General features: G+C 49.0%; 1 protein-coding gene across 2 annotated transcripts in view; it reads left to right on the top strand.

Annotated features, from left to right (window-relative positions):
• STK11 (serine/threonine kinase 11) overlaps positions 1 to 20,613 on the top strand; it is a 37,006-nt gene that overhangs the window by 12,263 nt on the left and 4,130 nt on the right. Inside the window, exons 3-9 of one of the 2 annotated variants that reach the window (XM_071728032.1) lie at positions 627 to 716; positions 1,407 to 1,539; positions 2,008 to 2,144; positions 2,650 to 2,777; positions 9,049 to 9,106; positions 15,783 to 15,976; positions 18,005 to 18,849. In XM_071728032.1, the coding sequence (XP_071584133.1) occupies positions 627 to 716; positions 1,407 to 1,539; positions 2,008 to 2,144; positions 2,650 to 2,777; positions 9,049 to 9,106; positions 15,783 to 15,976; positions 18,005 to 18,132 (868 nt within the window). In that variant the 3' untranslated portion in view covers positions 18,133 to 18,849. Of the gene's footprint in view, positions 1 to 626; positions 717 to 1,406; positions 1,540 to 2,007; positions 2,145 to 2,649; positions 2,778 to 9,048; positions 9,107 to 15,782; positions 15,977 to 18,004; positions 18,850 to 20,613 lie in introns of those variants that run through there. The other variant, XM_071728031.1, reaches the window with a different exon arrangement.

Raw genomic sequence — 20,613 nt, 5'->3', positions numbered from 1 at the left:
TCTCCTCCTCAGGGAGCTCGGGGAGAGGAGGAGAAACCCTGTGGCTCTTGCTCTAGGCAGTTGTGGAGTTTCCATTGTTTGCCCCCAACATTAAAGCTGAAGGAGATGAAAACTCCTGCAAGGGAACCGATGCTGAGAAGTGCCAGGAGTCGTTGGCATTCTGTCCTAACCTCTTATCTGTGCAGTTTCAAAAAAGCTTCCCAGCTCTCTAGGGATCCTTTCTCCAGCTACTGAAATACTGCCATGGGGATGGGGGGGTGCAGCAGCTGTTAAACAGTGCAAACAGCCCTTTCATCCTGAAAAAATGGGAATTGAGGAATAACAAACTCAGGGAAGGTGACAGGAGCTCACTGGTATTCCAAGCAGAGAACAGCCAGGTTGTTGGGAGAAGGTGCTGCAGCTCCTCTGCCTTGGATTTCCTAACACCTTTCCAAGTTGCAGCTGGTCATAAAGCAGAGGAATTTTTCTGGGGGTTTTCTGTGGGTTTTCTGCAGGCTCCTGTTAGGTGGTAGAGGAAGCAGCTGCCTGGGGGTGTGAGCACACCAGGTCACTGCTGCACAGGGTCAGTCCTCACCCAGCATTTGTCTGAAGGGTTTAACCTTGAAGCTTCCTTAACTCTGCCTCACGTATATGGTGATGGAGTACTGTGTGTGTGGGATGCAGGAAATGCTGGACAGTGTCCCAGAAAAGAGGTTTCCAGTTTTTCAGGCTCACGGGTAAGTAGAGTTTTGTTCCATCAGCCTCTCACCACTGGGCTCTCTGGAATTCCAGAGCAGGTTCTCTTGCCTTAACTGCTGGCTGCACTTGTGAGTAAAACTGGCTTTGTGTAATAACTGCAGCTCCTACATCCATGGAAAAAAATGAAAAACTGGTGAAGTAGCTGCAGGGACAGCCCTTTGGATTCTTGGGGGGAAAAAAAATCTTTCTGTTGGATTTTCTGTTGCTTTTATTTTGGTTCAAGATACAAAAAAACCCCTCTGGCCCCTTTCCTGCAGCTCTGGCTGCAGCAGATGAATCCATGAGGACTTGCCCTGCCTAAATGGAGGCAAACCATGCAGTTCAGTGTCAGAAAAGAGATTAAAGGTCTTTCAGGGGATTAAGGATTGACAGTATCCAGCATGATCTGTTAACTTGTTTAGTTAGTAGACTAATCTGAAGCCCCTTTCACTCTGCAAGGAAAAGAACCTTAGAATTCTGGAAATAGATGCAAGAAGATTGTCATGTTTATCACATCAGTGCAGACCTGTGAATCTGTGGAAACTGCATCATTTTATGGCCATATTTTCATTTTGTTTAAAAAAGGTGTCTGATTACACCTCACCTCAGTGAAATACAGGCACTTCCACTCAGAGTTTTCCCATAGTTTGAGTCTATGGATGTGCTTGACTTTTCCTCTCTTTCTGCAGGTACTTCTGTCAGCTTATAGACGGCTTAGAATACTTGCACAGCCAAGGGATTGTCCACAAGGATATAAAACCAGGGAACCTCCTGCTAACAACCAATGGGACACTAAAAATATCTGATTTAGGCGTAGCAGAGGTACGTGAGAACTGCAGCAGGGCCAGGGATGTGGGAAGCAGGACATTCCAGATTTAGGTCACCTTTGTGGTGGCCATTGATTTGTTGTGCATTCAGGCATTTCTTCTGTTAAACTTCCAGAGTGCTTTAGAGTGACTCTGAATATTTATTGTAATTGGCAAAGCACTTCTGATAACAGCATGAAACTTCCATCTGGGGGAGCATACAGAGACAGACATCAGCCTGGGACAACCCCAGAAGTGTGGTGAAATGGCCACAAGCTGCCTAACCTTGTCCTTAATATTATATGGAGACTCTTTGCTAGGGAGGAGAAGTGCCAGGGTTGCCACTGTTGGCACGTGGTTGCTGTAGTGGCCTGTTCTCATGATATTTAAGCAGCAGAGTCTTTCCTGGTATTTTCCCCCCAGGTGAAGCTTTTCTAACAGCCACAATTGAAAGTTTGAAGCTAACCAGTCTCTCCTGCTGCAGGCATTGCATCCCTTTGCAGAGGATGACACGTGCAGGACGAGCCAAGGGTCGCCAGCATTCCAGCCACCAGAAATTGCCAATGGCCTTGACACCTTTTCAGGCTTTAAAGTTGACATCTGGTCTGCAGGGGTCACGCTGTAAGTGCCTGGGCAGCAGCTGGCAGACTGAAAAAATGACAAGCCCCCAAAGAACTCAGGCTTGTGCTGTCAGCTGGCATTGCTGCTCCTCTGTATGGTGTCAGGGGGAGGGGAGGGGGTAGGGGTGCTGCTCCTCCCTTTGGAGGGGTGAATGTGCCCTGAGTGCTTGTTAATTCTGGAGGAAGTAGCCTTTACTCTGAGTGAGTAGCTCTGCCAACCATTTCTCAGCATCTGAGATGTGCAGCTCCTGTAATAATAGAAACCACAAATACGTCGAGTATTTATTTTTAAGTTTCTTCCATCCCAGCCTGTCAGGGAGATGTCTTGGTGGTTTTGACTCATGTGAATGAAGAGGCTGTGATAAAGGAAGGCTAAGTTGAAAGAGACATTCCAAATACTGTCAAATATTCATCTTTTAGTTTCCTCTTGGCTTCTTTTGGCTCACATGAGTGCTTGACACCTGATCTGTGTGCTTGTTCTCATACACCTTCTCCTGCCTTTTCAGATACAACATCACAACGGGTCTGTACCCCTTTGAAGGGGATAATATCTATAAATTATTTGAAAACATCGGGAAAGGTGACTACACAATTCCAGAGGATTGTGGTCCTCCACTCTCAGACTTATTGAGAGGTGAGTCTGTCTCCCAGCTGACTTGAAAAGGGGAAAATCTCTAGGTGGAACAAATGCTCAGCTTGCATTGTGCCAAGGGAGAGCTTCAGTCCAGGTGTCCTGTGAAGAGACAGGATCCTGTTAGAAAGGGGGTTACACTTGTGAGCCTTATGATGAGGCTTAGAAAGATCTTTTGACACTGATGTTTTTCTGAGATGCATTAAACCCTGCATGGGTTGCAGGCACTAACAGAGTTGATTCTTTCATTGTTTGTTGTGACCTGAGAAGCTTTTAGACCTAAAGACAAAGCCCACAATAGGTTAAATCTAAAATGGCATCATAGCAGTGATGCAGGTGGGAACACTCCATTAAACTCCTTCCCCAAACTTCCTACAATGTAAACTACTGAGGTTCTGCTGTCCTGTCTCACTAGCTTCTGCTCTGCATTTTTTTTTTTTGCTTCAGTCCCAATTGTCTCCTCTTTCCCCCAAGCCTGAGTTGCAGGAATATTGGAGCCAAGTGACTGGTGCCCACTTTCGCAACAGGGTAGAAACAGGAGTAGCACTTTCTGGGTAAAAGGAGAAGGTTGTGGGTTTTGTTTGGGGTTTTCTTGTTGTTGTTGTTCCTGTCACTTACTGCAGTAGTTTGAGGTTGAGTGTTGAGCACTCTCTACTTATTCTGAAAGCTGAAGAGTCAGGGCAGCAGCTCTGCTGTGCACAGCAGCCCACCTGGTGCTGCCTGCTTGGTGGCAGAGCCTGCTCCCAGGTCCTGCTGTCTCCCTGGCAGTGCTCAGCACAGCCTTGCTCTCTCCTTTTCTTCAGCCATTTGTTGAAAGCTCAGCCCTCAAATCTGCCAGGAGGCTGTTGAGTTTCAAGTGTTGTTTTTTGGTTCTCGTGCTGCACGGGGCTGGGGTGAGAGCAGGAGCACGGTGAGCAAACTGAGCCACCTTCCCCTCTGCCTGTCAGGTCTGCCCCTAACGGGGGTGTCAGTGCTAAACCAGGGGTTGTGTGCTGTGCTGTGTGTCCCCTGCTTGGTGACAAACAGGGCTGTGGCAGTTTGGGGCTGGCCAAGAGGTGAGCAAGTCTCAAGCATTTGACAGAACGGGTGTGCTGCAGCCCCAGCCTGAGCTCTGTCCTGCCCCATGGGGTCACCTCAACCCTGGCCTGGTGCTGGGCACACGGGGGTGGTGCTGGGCACACGGGGGTGGTGCTGGGCACACGGGGGTGGTGCTGGGCACACGGGGGTGGTGCTGGGCACACGGGTGTCCTCGGCTGCATGCGGGTGGCAGCAGGTGGTGCTGTCTGTCCGAGCTCCGCTGCCACTGCCTCCATTCAGGGGCTCCCCTCCCACCCCGGGGGCTGCCAGACCCCTGCAATCCCAGCCCCAGGAGGCTGCTGTAGCTCGTCTGGCCCCGTAGCCATTAGGAAAGGAGCTGTTTGGCTCTCCCAGGGAGCAGGAGCTGTGAGCTGGCTCTCCAGCCAGCGTTGCATAAGGCACCGCTGCAGACGGAGCTCACGCCGTGGCCGTGTGCCCCGGGGAACCATGTCCTGGGTTTGGTGTTTGGTTTGTGAGTGCTGACTCAAAACATGGCCTTTCCTAGGAGCTTGGGAATTGCCTGGCAGCCAGTCTTCTAAAGCATCCAGCAGAAATCATTTGAGGTTTGTGATAAGCCTCGCAGCTGCACTTAGTGCTGTCCCCTGGGGAAAATGAGCGTGGCAGTTGTTTCTCTTTTCTTGTCCTGAGGACATTGATAGCTTCAAATCTTGTGCTTCACTAGCAGAATGACTCCTTTTTGACTTCTCTTTCCATCCCCTGTATGACACCAGCAGTCAGAATCTCCTACTGTTCCTTCTGCCCCACTTTAAACAAAGGAGCCTCAGACCTGATGCCTTTTGTCCAAAACTGTGTCTCCCTTCCAACCTGGGCTTCTTCCATCATCCTTGCTGCTTTCTGTCTTACTCCCTTCTGTGTTCAGACACTACAGAGATGCAAGCAGAGTTTCTTCCAGGGTGGTGGGAAGTCAGAAGGATTCCTTTTACTGTTTTCCCTCCACCCCACTGGAGAACATTTTCCCACCCCTCATCTTTCACATGCACCCGGTGCACATTAAGAGCTGACAAAAGCTCCTGATATTCTCCTTACTTAGTTTGACACCCTTTCCTTTTTCTGGTGGTCAGAGTACTCAAGGGACCTGAGGTGACTTGAATTCCAGAGTGGGATGGCACTGGCTCTCTCCAGGCTGGGAGGCCTGAGCATCTCTGCAGCCCAGCAGGTAGCAAGGAGTCTGCTGAGGATGAGGGCTGAGCCTTCCAGTGGTGACATTAGGTAGCTATGGTGACAAAACCCAAATGCTTTATTTAGTTCCTGCTTTTCCTCCAGAACATCTGCATTTCCTGGTAGGTGCCTGCTACTTTGCAGTGTGTTGAAGCTGAATCCAAAGCCTGTGGATCAGATGCTGTCAATGGCTGATGCTTTCATATGAGCAGCACAGACACCCACAGCTCAGCTCTCTCTCTCACCAGAGACTTTGTTTCTCCTTTGCTTTGCTTTTAGAAGACTCTCAAAGCACTCTGCAGTGCTGCAAGCATTTGTTCTGGTTTTATTGTAAGGAAGAATTCAGTGTGCTGCAAAGTGCTTGTTTCCTCTCTGGCTATGAGTGCTGTGTTGACCACAGTACCAGTCTGGCTGTGAAGCAAACAGTAAAATAGACTTTTTAAGGTTTTTCTATTCTTCTGTTGACTACTTCTGTATTGGTTTTCACTCCCACCCCCTTGAGCTTGTTTTTAGTTCTTTGTTCCTCCTTCCAGAAGAAGCAGAATTTAGAGGACCCAAAGCTTCTGTGGTATTTGATCTTTAAAGAGACTTGCATGACAGTTATTTCAACAGATTAGTTGGGATGCTGCTTCTCTTTTTGTCTCTCTAATCAGGGATGAAGCTTTATTTATACTCTTCCCTGCTTGAAAAGAGAAGGGCCAGTACTGTTCTGGCTTCTGTGTGTACAGTCACTAAAGATGTGTCAGAGTGGAAGCATTTATAAATAGCCTTAAGGTTCTGCTGTCACCATCTGCACATGACTTATCAACTCACACAGTTTGCTTCTGGACAAGAAAAATGCATGAGGTCAGCTCTCCTTCCTCCTCTTCTAATACACTCCTACTGAAAGAGAGAGCTTGGAGACTGCAGTCTCTGCATTAAGCATCTGGATTTATTTCCAGGCTCTCCTACAGACTTTGTGACAAGTTGGATTTGTTTGGAGCATTTTGTTTGCTCGCTTCTGCCCTGACCTTTCATTCCAGGGATGGTGAGAGGATGTGGATCCTGATGACAGTGGGATGCTTGAATTCTGGAGCAGCAGGGAGTCCCTGGAGCCAGCAGCCTGGTGTCTGTAACCCCTCCAGCAGCAACTCTCCTGCCTGCCTTTGATCTCAGGCTCCAGCTTTGCCTGTAGAGGGAGTTTCTGGTCAGAATGCCTGGCTGTGCATGGGAAGGATGAAGGAGAGGGGGGAAAAAAAAGCCCTGTCTGATTTTACAGATGGGACTTAGACTGCTTTTCAATTGCTTGTTTTAAATATTGATCCAACTTGGCTGCTCTGAAGTCCAATCCAGGTTGAGTCGATTAACTCTTGCTGTTAGGATTTCTTCCTGCTCCACAAAGGAGGTACCCAGGACTGTCCTGTCTGCTAAAAACCAGATATTCAGCCACATGGTGTGATGTTGTCCTTGTTCAGGATTATTGAAATGTCTGGGCTGGAGTCTGCAAGGAGCTCAAGGCAGGTTGTGGTCCCCAGTTTCTGGAGTGCCACTTGACATTCTCAGAAGGGGGTTGGAGATGTCCAGTTTGCTGCTGGGGACACCATGGCCCTGGGGTGGGCTCAGTCTCCTCTCTCCTCCCAGATGAAGTGCATGGAAATCTTTCCCCTACGTGGCAGGGATGGTGTGGTGCCTGTGGGCAGGCACTCTGAGGTGGCTGGTGAATAGAACATGATGTTTTGTTTGATGAGGCTCTTTTCAGTGCAGGACTTGAGCCACAGAGCTGCTGTGAGTGAGTCAGAGCTGAATGTACATTTTTGGTGATTGGACTTTCCATTTTCTTTCAAGCATTGGCCCCAAATATATGGCTCTTTTTCATTAAAGCAAATATTCTTTTTTGCTCAATTATCTGTATGCCTTTTTACTTGCTTGAGAACAATACAGCTCTCTGCACCACAGCCATTTGTAACTGGTGCTTTTAGGCCTCTTTTAATAATTTACCTTAGAACTTTATCCTCCTTGCACCGGTTTCATCTGGTAAATGCCTTCAATTTCTTTGTTAGCCTGGTCATTCCTTCTTTCCTTTGATCAAAGAGCTGCTTCTGAGGGTGTTCCAGATCCTCTGCTGCAGCACCCCAGTGCTGTTCATCCCAGGCTTGAGACCCTCCCACTGTGCTCCAGATTTCTGTGAAGAGTTTCCAGTTGCATCTGGCTGGGTGTGCAGAAGTTGATGCTGAACTTGAGGATAAGCTGCCTTCCAAAACCACTCCAAATTATGGTCTATAACAAGAAAAACTTGGGGGTGTCCTGACTTATCTGTTCCTGATTATGTTAATGAGAGAACCCAGTCACTGCTTCCTTCACTAGACTTCGTGTAAGATCACTGTGCAGTCCTGTTTCTTTAAAACCAGAAAAAAAAAAGCTCAGCTGTGAAGCTCCTGTCTAATAATTTTACTAATAGGTCATTTAATTAGGTGTGGGATTTTTTTTCTCTGAACCACCTTCCCATTTTTGTTTTCCAATTAATATTTCTTTTCTTGTCAAGTGAGGGGAAATTCCATCTCAACGTGAGAACTCCTTTACTGGGAGGGTGGTTGAGCACTGGAACATGGAGGGGGCTGTAGAGTTACCATCCTTGGAGACATCCAGAACCCAACTGGACCTGGTCCTGGGTGACTGGACCTGGTTCTGGGTGAGCTGCTGGAGCTGTGCCTGCTTTGAGCAGTGAGTGATCCCTGGAGGAGCTTCAGCCCTCCTGAGCTGCACCTTTTCTTTGCCCATGTTCATTCCTGTTAGGAATGTGACACAAACTGAACTGACAAGGGAGATCTTCTGGATCAGCTGTTGTTATCACAGTGCTCCTGGTGATTTCTCTCTTCCATTACTTTGTCCAACTGGGCTGCAGAAATTCATCTGCAAACTTCTTACTTGTACAGCATCTCTTTCCAGCACTCCCTTCCCAAGTCTCCATCCAAATGAACTCTCCCTGGCATTCTGCACCATTTGCTGCTTGTCCTGACTCTCTGAACTCCTGTTTGACAATCTGCTCTGCTCCCCAGCCTTTCCTTTCTTCTCATTGCTGGAGTCAGGGTCCTCCTTTTCTGTCTCCTCTTTCCAGAACCTTCCTCGTTGTGCTCCCCGTGTGAGACTCAGCAGTGCTGGTGCTTCAGGAGCAACAAGGGGATATCATCCAGTAAAAGCAAAGCTCCTTGTCATGTCCAGCAGTGGTTACTGCCTATCAGATTAACATTCTTGGCACCTTCATTAGAAAATATCTTGGATGAGGTGTGTTGGGTCCCGTTGGCTCGTTCCTGAAGAATACAGGAAAATTTCCTACTTCTCTTCTGCAGTGTTCAAAGCTTTTTAAAGATACTGGAGCAGAGTGGACATCTCCCAAGTCTGTTCAAGGAATCCAACCCCCTCTTTCCTAGAGAGAATACTGAGATACTTTTCCTCTCCCCTTCTCTTTTCACCCCCACTCCACTTATCTTAGCAGGTGATGCCAGAAACCCAACTCCTGGCTAGGGCAAAAGGATGGAGAGTAGAATTTTTTATTTTTTTTTTTTATTGGTTCTGACCATCTGTACTTCCAGAATTGAATTTCACAAGGCTTGGGTTTCTGGGATGCTGAGCAACTGGACATATGCTGTGCCTAAGGCTCTGGCTCTGCCTTGGAGTCAGCTCGGTTGCATTATCTGTGAAACACAGATAAAGTCTTGCTGCTCTCTGCCTGCAGACCCAGAGCTGCACAACTTCTGCCCCTGCAGTGTGAAGGAGGGAAAGGTCACATCCACTTTGCAGGCAGGGGAAACTGAGGAACAGACTGGCTCAGGTGGTCAGCAATGGAGTTGGGATTTTTGTGAGATTCTTCCACAGATTCTTCCTGGAGGTGAAGCTCCTGGAGCTGCCAGGACTGGACACACAGTGGCTGTTGGGGGAGGGATGTGGGAGGGAAGGGCAGAGCTTTATGGTTCCTGTCTTCATCTTGGCTGAGAGCATCTGTGATCACACCTGGACTTTTTTTTTTTTTCCTTCTTTTCAGGGATGCTTGAATACGACCCAGCCAAGAGATTTTCAATACAGCAGATAAGGCAGCACAAGTGAGTGTTCAGCTTCTTCCTATTAGTCATTCTCTTTCTGCTTCTTATGCTAATGTACCTGTGCTATTGCTCTCAACTCATTTTTCCTTTTGACAGCAGACACATGGAAGTCACTAGATATCCTTCCTCCAGCTCTGCTGGAGCTCTGGCAACCTCTCCTTGGCTTTTTTTCCTCCTATTAGAGCATCCGGTTAAAGCATTTGAATTGCTAACCAGTAAATAATGAACATGTTGGGAATATGTTCCCAGTGTGACTGGTTCTGTATCATCAAAGGTTCTGAATAATTTTTTTTTTTTTTTTCAGAGGTCAGCTAGCACTAATGGAGCAGAAGGAGGGGGTTTCCTTAAAGCTGGGTTATTGATCTAGGACTGTTCAGTAATGTGTTTTAGTTTGGTTTTCTGGACAGTCTGGTCACAGAAATACTCCCTGGTATTTGCTCCATATGGGATCAGTATGTGGAGAAGTGTTCCAGGACAATAGGAAATCTTTTTTTTTTCCTTCTCTTTAATGTCATACTCCTCCCTCCCCCATGTCCTCCCCCTTTATCCTTGCCATTGTCTGAGGGGGGAAAGGCCCCATTATCTCTGAGGGTTGTTTTTTGGGTTGTTTTTTGTTGTTTTTTTTTTAAAAAGGATCTGTTTGAACACGCTGCCTCTGAGCAGAGATTTCCTGGGCGGATAAAAGTACAAGAACAAAAAGCATCATGGTGCTTCGTGGTGGAGGCTGCATTAGCTTATCTCCTGCTTGAATAGGAAGTGCTCCTGAGGACACCCAGAGCTGCCTGCTGGACTGCAGCTGCTCAGCACAGACCCTGCCTGCAAGCTTGCCCAGAAAGCTTTTGGGAACCTTGTAAAAACAAGGCTCTGATCCTGGAAGGCAACGGGCATGCTTTGTGCTGCCTGGAGGCAGGAAAAGCTCTCTTCTCTTGTCGTGCCTCTGAAAAAGGCAGCAGTGGTAGCCATGTGCTGTCAGGATGAGCTCTGGGAGATGTTGTGGCATGGGAGGCATCTGCAGGAGCCACAGAACAAAAACCTGCCAGGCTGGAACTGCCCTGGCACTCTGCAGAGGAGACTGAGCTACCCCTGCCCAAGATCAAAGGGGCTGGGGAGGCAGATCTGTGGCTGCCTGGTCAATTAATTAAGCAGCCAGGCTGCCTCTTTTAAATAGCAGCCCAGCACTGTGCAGTGGTTGTTTCAGTGGCTCTGGGAGATGATAGGAGCAGGCATTTGGTTTTCAAGGCTGCTTTTCCCCTTGCACATGCCTCCCAGGGATAGTGGGCCATGAAAGAGACAGCTTGGGGCTGGGCTCCTCCAGGCATTGCCAGCAGAGCTGCTCTGGGAAACAAAAGCTCCTGCTGGGACTGACTGTCCTCCCAGCTGCCACTGAGGAGCAGAGTGCTCCCAGCTAGACAGCAAAGCACTGGGTGCCTTTGTACTGGGTAATGAAGGAGTTCTCCAGCTGATTACAGCTGGGGAGGGGGCAGGGATCAGCCCCGTGCCCTGGCAGGGAGCAGGAGGCAGGAATCAGCTCTGGGGAGTGCATTGGGTGGGGACTGAGGGAAGGACAGAGCACCCACCTCCCTGGCACTGCTGGTGTGGCACTGCCTGCCAGGTGTGAGCCACTTACCCAGCTCAGCAGCACAGAATCAGCTTAGAAGTGTCAGGGTTGGAAGGGACCTTTCAGCTCACCCAGTTCCACCCCCCCTCCTGTGGCCAGGGACACCTCCCACAGCTCAGGTTGCTCAGAGCCCCATCCAGTCTGGCCTTAAAAACTTCCAGGGATGGATGGGGCTTCCACCACCTCTCTGGGCAACCTGTGCCAGGCTCTCACCACCCTCATGGGGAAGAACTTCTTCCTAACTTCCAATCTAAATCTCCCCTCCTCCAGTTTGAATCCATTCCCCCATGTCCTATCACTCCCTGACATCCTAAGAAGTCCCTCCCCAGCTTTCTTGCAGCCCCTTCAGACCCTGGAAGGTCACAATGAGGTCTCCTCAGAGCCTTCTCCTCTCCAGACTGAACAACCCCAACTCTCTCAGTGTCTTCCCAGCAGAGCTGCTCCAGCCCTCTGAGCATCCTCCTGGCCCCTCTCTGGACACCCTCCAGCACCTCCATGTCCCTCCTCTAACAGGGGCTCCAGAACTGGATGCAGGACTCCAGGTGGGGTCTCACCAGAGCAGAATCCCCTCCCTTGACCTGCTGGCCACACTTCTCCTGATGCAGCCCAGGATCTGCTTAGCTTTTTGGGCTGCAGGTGTATCCTGATCAAACTCCATTTTATGTTCCTCCCGTGTGGCACCGAGTTCTTGCGTCAGCTTTGCCCAGCTGGAAGCAAAGAGGTTTCTCTAGAGACCCTGCCTGGAGTTAGAAAGCAGGAGAAACTGGAGCAGGCTTCTGGCATGAAGGGCACTCACAATTCCCCAGGCTCTGTAGGGCAAGCCTGCCCTCTAACTGGGCCCAGCCTGCCCTCTAACTGGGCCCAGCTGCTGGAGTTTTTCATGTCAGAACACTGAGGAAAGCCTCTGCCTGCAAACACAGGAGCATTTCCAAAGCTTAGGCTCTTATTAGTGTTCTGTGAGCTTAGCCAGTGCTTCTTAACAGGCTTTTCTCCCCTGTTAGTAATTGCCTCCTTCCTCCTGCTGTGGCATCCTAATAATTACATCAGGCACAGCAGAGCTGCAGCCCTGGGCTCTGGATGTGGCCGTCCAGCTCCTTTTTGTGGAGCAGCATTGTGCTAAAGAATCCAGCACTTGGTTCTCCTGGCTTTTCTTTAAATAGCAGAGAAGCTGAGCCCTCGTGCTGAACCTGACCCCGATTATTTTACTTTCATTTTTTTTTTTTTTTAATTGAACAGAAGCACAGCAGGTAGCCATTCAGTTAATGTCAGAGGAGTTTTGGAAAGCATTTTACTAAGAAAAGGCTTGATTTCTACAATCCCTAGATTTCTCGTGTGTAGGGGAGTAACAGTCATTAATGATTTGGGGTTTCTCTACACTCCTCCCACAAAAGCATGTGTTAGGCACAGGGACTGGGCTGCAGAAACATCAAGCAACTTAACCCGGGCTGCCCTGCTGAGATAGATACTGGCTCAAACCAGAACTACCCAGTGCTTTTCTGTGCTGCTGGATTCTCTTTTTATGTCTCTGAGCTGATGCTCCTGGTGCCTTTGCTCACAGGGACAGTTGGTATTTAAAAAGTTCCCTGGGAATCAACAGGAAAAGCCCCCATGTGCTGGGGGAGGCAGCCAGGCACCTGTGTCTTGCCCAGCAATGGTCATTCTGCCATTCCTTCATTCCTGTCAGATGCTCCAAATGTTTCCTTCCCCCCCCAAGGAGTGGCAGCTCCATCTAAAGGATGCTGTAGGAAGAGTCTGCTTAATGCTGAACCTGCCAGCTGCCTCCCCCTCTCCTCACATCTGTAGCTAAACTCTTGCCTTGAACTCATGTTTCTGCACTTGGTTTGAATTCAGCAGGACAAAGCTCAATTCTCCTCTTGGCTTGCAGAGGCTTTCCCAGCCTTGTCAGTCTGTGCAGTGCAGAGCTGTGAGTTGTAAATTGAGATGAATTAGAAGTCTCTCAGCCTGTCATCTTAAGAGTTTATGAAGTGCCAGAGCTGACCCCTGAATAACAATGAAAGAGCCTTGGAACTGCTCATCCCAGCAGGATCTGGGTAGAATGTTGTTCAGTGGAAAACTGACCCTTTGAGTTCACCTCTGAATATTTTGTGCTCCTGGGGTGGGAGCATGGGACCAAGAGCCAGGGAGTTTCCAGCCTGCTCCCTATAGATTGTTCACCATCCCTGCTCTACCCCCTGCTTTTGCTGAAGGGCTTGGTGCTCACGCACTGCATTTTGTACCTAATTCACTGACCCTGCTGCAGCACTCCAAGTGATCAAGTGGATGCAGAATTCTACCTCTGTCCCTTGTTTCCAAGGCAACCATCTTGCCTTCCCTCTCCAGAAGTGCCACACTTAATTTGTTCAGTCATAGATGCCATTGCAAGAGTTTATAGCAAGAAAGGGAAGATCCTTCCACCTTTTATTAGTGGGGGTGCCACTGAACCCCTGGGGCTGGTGCCTCCTGGAAGCTCTTGTGCCACCATCCCAGGTGCTTTTGCTCCCCCCCAGGAGGTCTGCAGGGTCCTTGTTGGATGCTCTACCCCTCCCTTGGTGGGACAGACACCCCAGAGCTCTCCTCCTCTCCCTTCCTGCCCAGACACCTGGTTCTGGGGCCCTTCCCCACGGCAGGCACAGGGAAGGAATCTTTGGTTCCTCAGCCCACGTCCTGTGGATCGTTTCGTAACGCGGCCGCGTTCAGGGCGCCTGGCTCTCCATCTGTGCACAGAACACCTCTCGTGGGAGGCTCAGCTGCCACCTTTGGCCTTAGCATCAGCTAGGAGGGGGAGCTGCTTCTCTTTCTCCCTCTTTCCCTTTTTTTTATTTTTTTTTTTTTTCCTTAAGAACTTGGCCATCTCTTGACACGGCAGGAGTTGAAGCAGTGACCGCAGGGAGGCAGCTGGAGATTTTTTCCAGCCTTTCCCCAGGGCACACACTGCTGTGTGCCTTCCACCTTTGTCTCTGGGAGGGCTGAATGAAACAGGAATGCTCTGAGCTGCTTCCTGTGGTGACTCTGACCTCCCAGTGAGCTTGAAGCCCTTACGTGGTATCATGGGAAGTGGAAAATCATTCCTAACCCATCCTTGCTGGCAGGGTGGTGATCTGCAGCTTGGCATCTGGTTCCAGGGAAAATTGTCCATATACAGAACAAGCAAACTGAAATACGTGTGACCTAGAATGGGAAGTGAATTAGCTGAAAGTATTTTGAAGCTGCAGCTGTGCTTACTGAGTCTTATTTTAACCTTGCTTATACCAGAACTTGAAAAGAGCACAACGATGACTTCTGATACAAAATTCAAGCTTGGAAGCTGCAAACCAGACAGGCTCATTAAGCACTGGTCAACCCACATTACTTTTTTCATTCAGTCCTTGACCCTTCCTGTCTTATCTCCCCATAGACTATAGCAACCTGTCTGCATACCACTTCTTTGCTGACAGGATCACAATTAATACTTGTGATGCTGCTGTCAGGAGGTTCTGTGCTTCACAGGTGTTCTCTGCAAGCTTGAGAAGTAGTAAAGATATTATCTCCTTGCTACTGCTCCCTTCACTCCCTTACAAAGGGCTGGGAGTGGCCAAGAGATGCTTCACAGGGCAGAGAGGAATCTGCCCCTTCCAAGGGGTGTTCTGGTCAGGGGACCCTTCTGAGATCTGCAGCAGCTTTTCTTTTCCCTTGGGGTTAAAGCAGCAGCCTGCAAGCATCAGGTAAATGGTTATCTTTGTGCCCAGAAACATCTGGGAATAAAAGCTGAAGTAGGGCCCCCTGTCAGCAGTGCTGTGGTGAAGGCAGGTGAGGAAGGACTCTCCCCTGATCACTGATCAATGGCAGAGGAGCTGCTTTCTGGCTTAGTCAGTGGCCAGTAGCTTCTTGAGCCAGATTAGGGCATTTGATGGAGCCAGGGGTCCTCAGCTGAAGAGCAAATCTTCCCTAATAACATTTAGCACCAGTGCAGAGAGCAGAATCTCTGTCCCTGCTGGAAAATTGCTTGCCAGGAAATACTCTGCTACTCCATACAGAATTGCTTGAGGCTCCTTTCAAGAGGTCTTTGATTTTCTTAGAACTTCAATGAATTTCTCTTCTCACTCTATATCCTCATTACCATATATGCATATGCATGTGTTTGAAATCACCTCCCAGAGGATGGAATCGTTATGACTAGAGTACAGTGATTCAGGTTTCTGCTGTAATAAAAACCTATTTTTACTCTCCTGGTAAGTAGGACAGAAGGAAAGAAAGAGGCAGAGCTGAAATACAGCAAAATAAAAACCCCAGTCACTAACGACTTCCAGGCTTTCTCCCTTTAAAGCTTGGCTTTTAATGGCAGGTTCTGACCTCCTTTGTCAGGCTACAGGGGCTGCTTCACTCCTTACTGCAAGCAGCAAGAACCTGCACTCCTCAGAGTGAGGCTGAGTTTAAAACTCAAGCACTGCAGAGAAAACAGTTTAGAGATGCTCGTTGTGAAGCTGAGTTTCTGGGTAAGGGTGTCCTTCTCCTTCAAATCCTGTCTGATCTGTCCCAGTAGCTGTATTTTTATTTATCTCCCATCTTTTGGTGGACAATTCTGTTAGACTGCCGGGTTGGTTGTTTTTTTTTTAAGCCTGCTGTCCAAGCAGTATAAGCCTAGAACAAAATTATAATTACAGTTCTTGTGTGCAGGAGGTGCATCCAAGCCTTACTTCCTAAAATGAATTTGGAACTGGAGTGATAAAAACCAGATGGCTCAGGTTTGTGAGAGCTCTTTGGTGCCTGGCTTCAGGCTCCTCAGGGGTTATTCACCAGAAGTTACTGGATGCTTGTGCAAACTGCAGAGTTGTGTCATGTTTGGCTTGTCCAGAGCAGCAGTCATCAGGTCAAGAAGTAACCATGCCACCAGGGGATATTTTTAATATTTTGCTCTGCTTTTGGAGCTGTGTGGCAGGGGTTATCATAAAACTGGCCGGGAAGCTGCAGATACCTTTGAACGTCGGGGTGGAACGGGACCGTCCCGCGGCGTCGGGGGTTTCTCTGTTCCTCCTGCCAAGGGGAGCTGTGCTGATGGGACTGCTCTTGGCCTCTTTGCAGTTGGTTTCGTAAGAAACATGCTCAGGCAGAGGCTCTGGTGCCCATACCTCCCAGCCCAGAAACAAAGGACAGGTGGAGAAGCATGACGGCGGTGCCTTATCTGGAAGATCTGCATGGCTACAACGAGGAGGAAGAGGATGACTTGTATGACATTGAAGATGATATCATCTACACTCAGGACTTCACAGTACCAGGTAGGAGAGGGTGATGCTGGGAAAGAAGTGGCTTTTTTTTTTTTCTTTTTGTCTGTTTAAAGCTTTTCAGGAAAGGCCTTGAGGTCTGAGTAATCCTTTCAGCAGTGGAGGAGAGGATTGATTATTAAGTGGTGTGAGTGACGCAGTGAGTGAGCTGTGATGCTCCGGATGCCTCAGTCCTTGATTTGATCAACCAGGATGCCCCTTCCTGCATGTCACCTGTGTACCAATTTCCTTCCTCCTGACAGTAATAGCTGGCTCCTGCTGGACTCTGGTGTTCAGCACATTGAATTCTTTAGGCCAGTTTTGCCAGACAGTTATTTTGGAGCAGAGCCCTAAAGTGACTCAGTGTTCAGAGTAGATGGCACAGCTGGGGGAGAAGCTTGGAGCTTGATGCTGAGGCTGGTTTGTGTTCCAGTCTTGGTAGCTGTCTGCTTACAGAACTTCTTCCTTTATTTGGGATTTCCTGTTGTTTTAAGGTAAGCTTTAACCAGTAGGTAGGGGGGAGAGGGGGTGGTTTTAACCACCCTGTTCTTACAAAGTGGTGGCAGCTCTCCTCCCATCACTTGTGAGCAGAAGGCTCTCAGGCTGGTCTGTGGTAAGGCTGAAGACAAAGACCTCTGAGCTTCCCACTGCAGCAGCAGTGCTGTGTGAGCAGGGCAGCAGTTCCTTTGTCTCACTGCCTCCATCAACACAACACAGGTCTCCAGATGAATGGCTCCAGCCTGCTTCAGTTTTGTTTTGGAGGGAAGGTTTCACACACTGCTTGCAGGGGTGCTGATTTGCTTTGCCACAATGAGATGAGAAGGACCTGTGAGTTGTGATAAGCAAAGTCCTTGTTTCTGGAGTTCCAGGCTGACCAAACTGCTTTAGTTTTTCCTTCACTGATGGCCTGGTGGGCTTCTGTGGGCCTTGGGAAAAGCAAGGTCTGGTTTTACCAAACCTGACACCTGAAGACCTTGGTTTTTCATTTGACTTCCTGGTTAGGTGGAAATTGCTTTTTTGAAGCACTGCCATAGAAGAATCAAGTGTCAGGTCTTGAACTGTAATGAGCTTCAAATTGTACCCAGAATTTCTCTGGACGATGACTTGAAACAAGATTGGCTTCCAGGGGCAGAGCCTCCCAGGGGCAGAGGCTGTGCTGAGCCCAGCTTTGCTCTGGGCTGTGTGACATCCCTGGGGAACAGTCCCCAACAGGGGGGCTGCTCAGATGTTCAGCCAAACGGATATGGAGGTGGGTTGGAGGTGGAGCCTGCCAAGATGAAGGGATTCTCATCAAAGTGAAAGAGATTTATTTCCAAGTGCTGATTCACTGGTGACAGTCGGGTAATTTATAACCTTTTCTAATAGAACTGATGTCCCAGTGCCAGCTGGGTGACCTGCAGAGCTCCATCCTTTGCTCTCTCCTTACATCCCACAGACTTTTGTGCCAGAATCTGACCAGGACCAGGCCTTTCCTCACAGCTTGGTGGAGCCTTTTTAAAAGGAGGGATCCTCTTAAAAACGTGATAGATGTTCTGAAGCAGATACTTGATTGCTAGGGCCTCTGTAACTACAGAAGTGGGAGAGAAGAGGCTTGCCAGATGCTTTCCTTGCTGTCAGGGGTCATCTGTCTTCCTCTGCAAGAGCTCTTGCTGGGAACAGCCCATGCATAAGTGCCTGAGACACAATTCTGCCAAAATGTTGGAGCAGGAAACAGGCAGTGGGGCCTGAGCACGGTGCTGAGGCTGCCAGGCTTAAAAATCCATCACCAGCATTGCTGGTGTCCCCCTCCAGTTTTACATTTTCCTTTCTGAACTGGTTTCAGGAGGCAGGAGGAAGGTGCAGGTGGTCTGAGGGTGCTTTAACCTCCCTTGAAGGAGGAGAACCTCTGCCACAGTAGCTGCATTGCTCTTGGTACTTGACTCTCTTGCAGCCAAGCCAAGGGCCTGCAGGATGCTCTTGTCACTGCTTTTTTTGGTGCCAGTCTAGAGAACAAGCATGTGCAGGTCTCCAACAGTGCTCTGTTGCTTCCTTCTGCCTTCCCAGCTGTGGAGGAGGAAGCTGAGGCAGGGCTTAGAGGACAGAGCCCAGCACCCAGCAGAAGTCAGGAGCATTTTGGAGAGGAAGCCGTGCTCCCATCAGCCACGGCCACAGAAGAGGAGCACGAAGCTTAGCCTAGACCCCAAAGCCACTGTCCTCCTGGGCCTCCTGTGGCCTGAGCTGGTGGCAGTGACTGGAGAGCACAGGATCACCTCCCTGCTTCCCCCAGTCTCCAGCAGGATCCTGCCCATCATAACAGAAGTGTTGTTTCTCCAGCAGATACCTTTGTCCTGCAAGGGAATCGTCCTTCAGGTTTTGGCTTTCTATTTCTAAGCTGTAGGGGTTCCAGCAGGCTGCAGGGGAGGGGTTGTGACCCCTTCCAGAGTGGGTTACTCAGCCTGTGACATCCCCAGGCAGTGTCACTGTCCCTGCTGGCCCTGCTGGCTGGACCCAGCCCCTGGCTCAGCTGGAGGGACCCCCACAGGCAGGAGACTGGGAGAGACCTCCAGAGCAGTGGTATCAGCTGGTACACACTCCTCATGCAGACAGCAGTGGTTAAACCCAAATAAAAGCTGTCATTTCAGAAGATGACAGGCAAATTACTGGGAGATTTAAAGTCCTTGTGTGCAATTTGTGCTGTTTCAGAGGGATTAGAAGCCTAAAACTTAATTGTGGCCCCATAAACCATCCCTTCCCTAGAAGTGCAGCCTCACAACAACCTCAGGGGGGAGTGGGGTGAGGAGGATCCTGGTGTAGGGACACTGCTCTGGTGTTTTCACCCAACGTTGGCAAAGGCAGGGGGGCAGCTTGCAGAAAATAAACTTCCATCTTTGTTTTTTTGTTATTTTTTTTTAACCCGAGTTTTCCTGCAGGATTCTTTTGAACTTGCTCAGCTCTGTGCAAGTGTTACATTTCTAACAGTGATGCCATATTAAAATAAAAATTATAAAAAAAAAAAAAAAAAACTAAAACACCACTAACTTGGAAGTGAGTGATGAATTCAGTTGTGGTTCTGCTGGGCAGTGAGAGCAGGAGAACAAGTGACTCAGAGGTGGGAGTGGGTGTTCAGTTTGGGAGGGGAGAAGAGGGAACCTCATTAAATTTGGCCTCCTTCAGAGGAAGAAGGGGCTCTGAGGAGGTGCTTTCACTTCTGAAGGGTTATTTAAAGATTTATGCAGCTCTGCAGAGAGCATTAAATGTTAGGTGCCCCTGGTTCAATCGGTGCTAAACGTCTCCTCCGAGGGAAGAGCTGAGGAGAGAAGAACTGGGCACTGGGCACGTGACAGAGCATCCTCCAGAAGTGGCTGCTTGGAGAGCAGCAGCAGCAGATGCAATAAATGGATGTAAGCATCTTGCTTCTTGCTTTTGTGCTGCGTTTCAGATTTAGAAGGCTGTGCTCTGCTTTTTTTTCTCCCCTAGCATTAACCCCTTCGTTTGCTCCAGCCCAGTCCTCCAGCAGAGGCAAACGGCTGCGTAGCTGGAGTGGGTCCTTTTGTTTTGTTTTGCTCCCTTAGCTTTTGGTTTGGAGCTTGAAAATAAAGCCAGGGCTGGAGCCTTTAAAGCCTGGTGCTTGAAAAGGTTCGTTTCTAGCCACAAATGATGTGTTCTTGTTTGTGTCTGACAAACACAGCAATTCAAAAGCTCTTCACCGTTTTATTTTGAAACCTTTTTTTTTTTTTTTTTTTTTTTGTGCCTGAATGAGCTGGATGGAGCCATTAAGAAATGTAAGAAGTGGCAAGGGCAAACATGCACGTTCTTGATGCCTCTCCCAGCCCTCCTTTTATTTATTTTATTTTTAGCACTGCTCAGTGGTAGCTGTAAGGTAGGATGTAGCTGCTCAAACAGACACAGCACTGGGTCACTGGCTTCCGCGTGGGCAGGCAGTTGCCAAGACTTCATCCCATGTTGAATTTTTATTTTCATTAATTTGAACGTCAGAAAGTGTCATTGGTGAAGGAGGTAAAATTAGCTTGCAGTTCCCCCTCCCTCCATGCTCTCCATAATAGACTCCCAGGACTGTGCTTTTGAAGCAGGGTGGGAGGAGGGAAGAGTCACACAAAAGACAAATGAACTGTTTGGATTTTTTTTTTTTTTTTAAATTTTTTTTCTTCCCTCCCCAGTCAGAAATGTTAATTGACTTGGCCTGAGTTCAGCTGAGGGAGGGGAAGAAGTGTTCAGCTTTGCTCTGAATGGGGTTATTTGAGGCTCTGCAGACAAGCTCTTGGGATGTAGAGAAAAGGAAAAACCCTGAACTCTGGGGGTGGGTACCCACAGCCAGCTGCCCTGCACCCAGTCCCGGGGGGGGGGGCTCAGGGGATGCTGTGTTCCCCTCTTCTGGAGGGGGAGCTGGGACCCCTCATCCCTTCCAAGAGAGGTGCTCTTTCCAAAGGGGTCAGGAGCTGCTGTTTCTGCCTCTCATTTTCAGGCCAGACATTTTCAGAAAGTGCTGGAGGTAAGGACACGTCCCCAGGGCACCTCCACCCCTCCTGCAGAGCTCCTACAGAACTCTGTGGTTCTGGGGAGGTCCCCTGGGAGCCCAGTGGGTGCACGGAGCCAGCAGCACATCCCTGGTCAGTCCTTGTCCCCTCCTGGGGCAGGGCAGCAGCTCTCAGGTA

The sequence above is a fragment of the Heliangelus exortis genome, chromosome 28, assembly GCF_036169615.1.
Source record: "Heliangelus exortis chromosome 28, bHelExo1.hap1, whole genome shotgun sequence".
Lineage (NCBI taxonomy): Eukaryota > Metazoa > Chordata > Aves > Apodiformes > Trochilidae > Heliangelus > Heliangelus exortis.
Note: the sequence above shows the minus strand (reverse complement) of the source record. Positions and strands in the feature narration are given on the sequence as shown.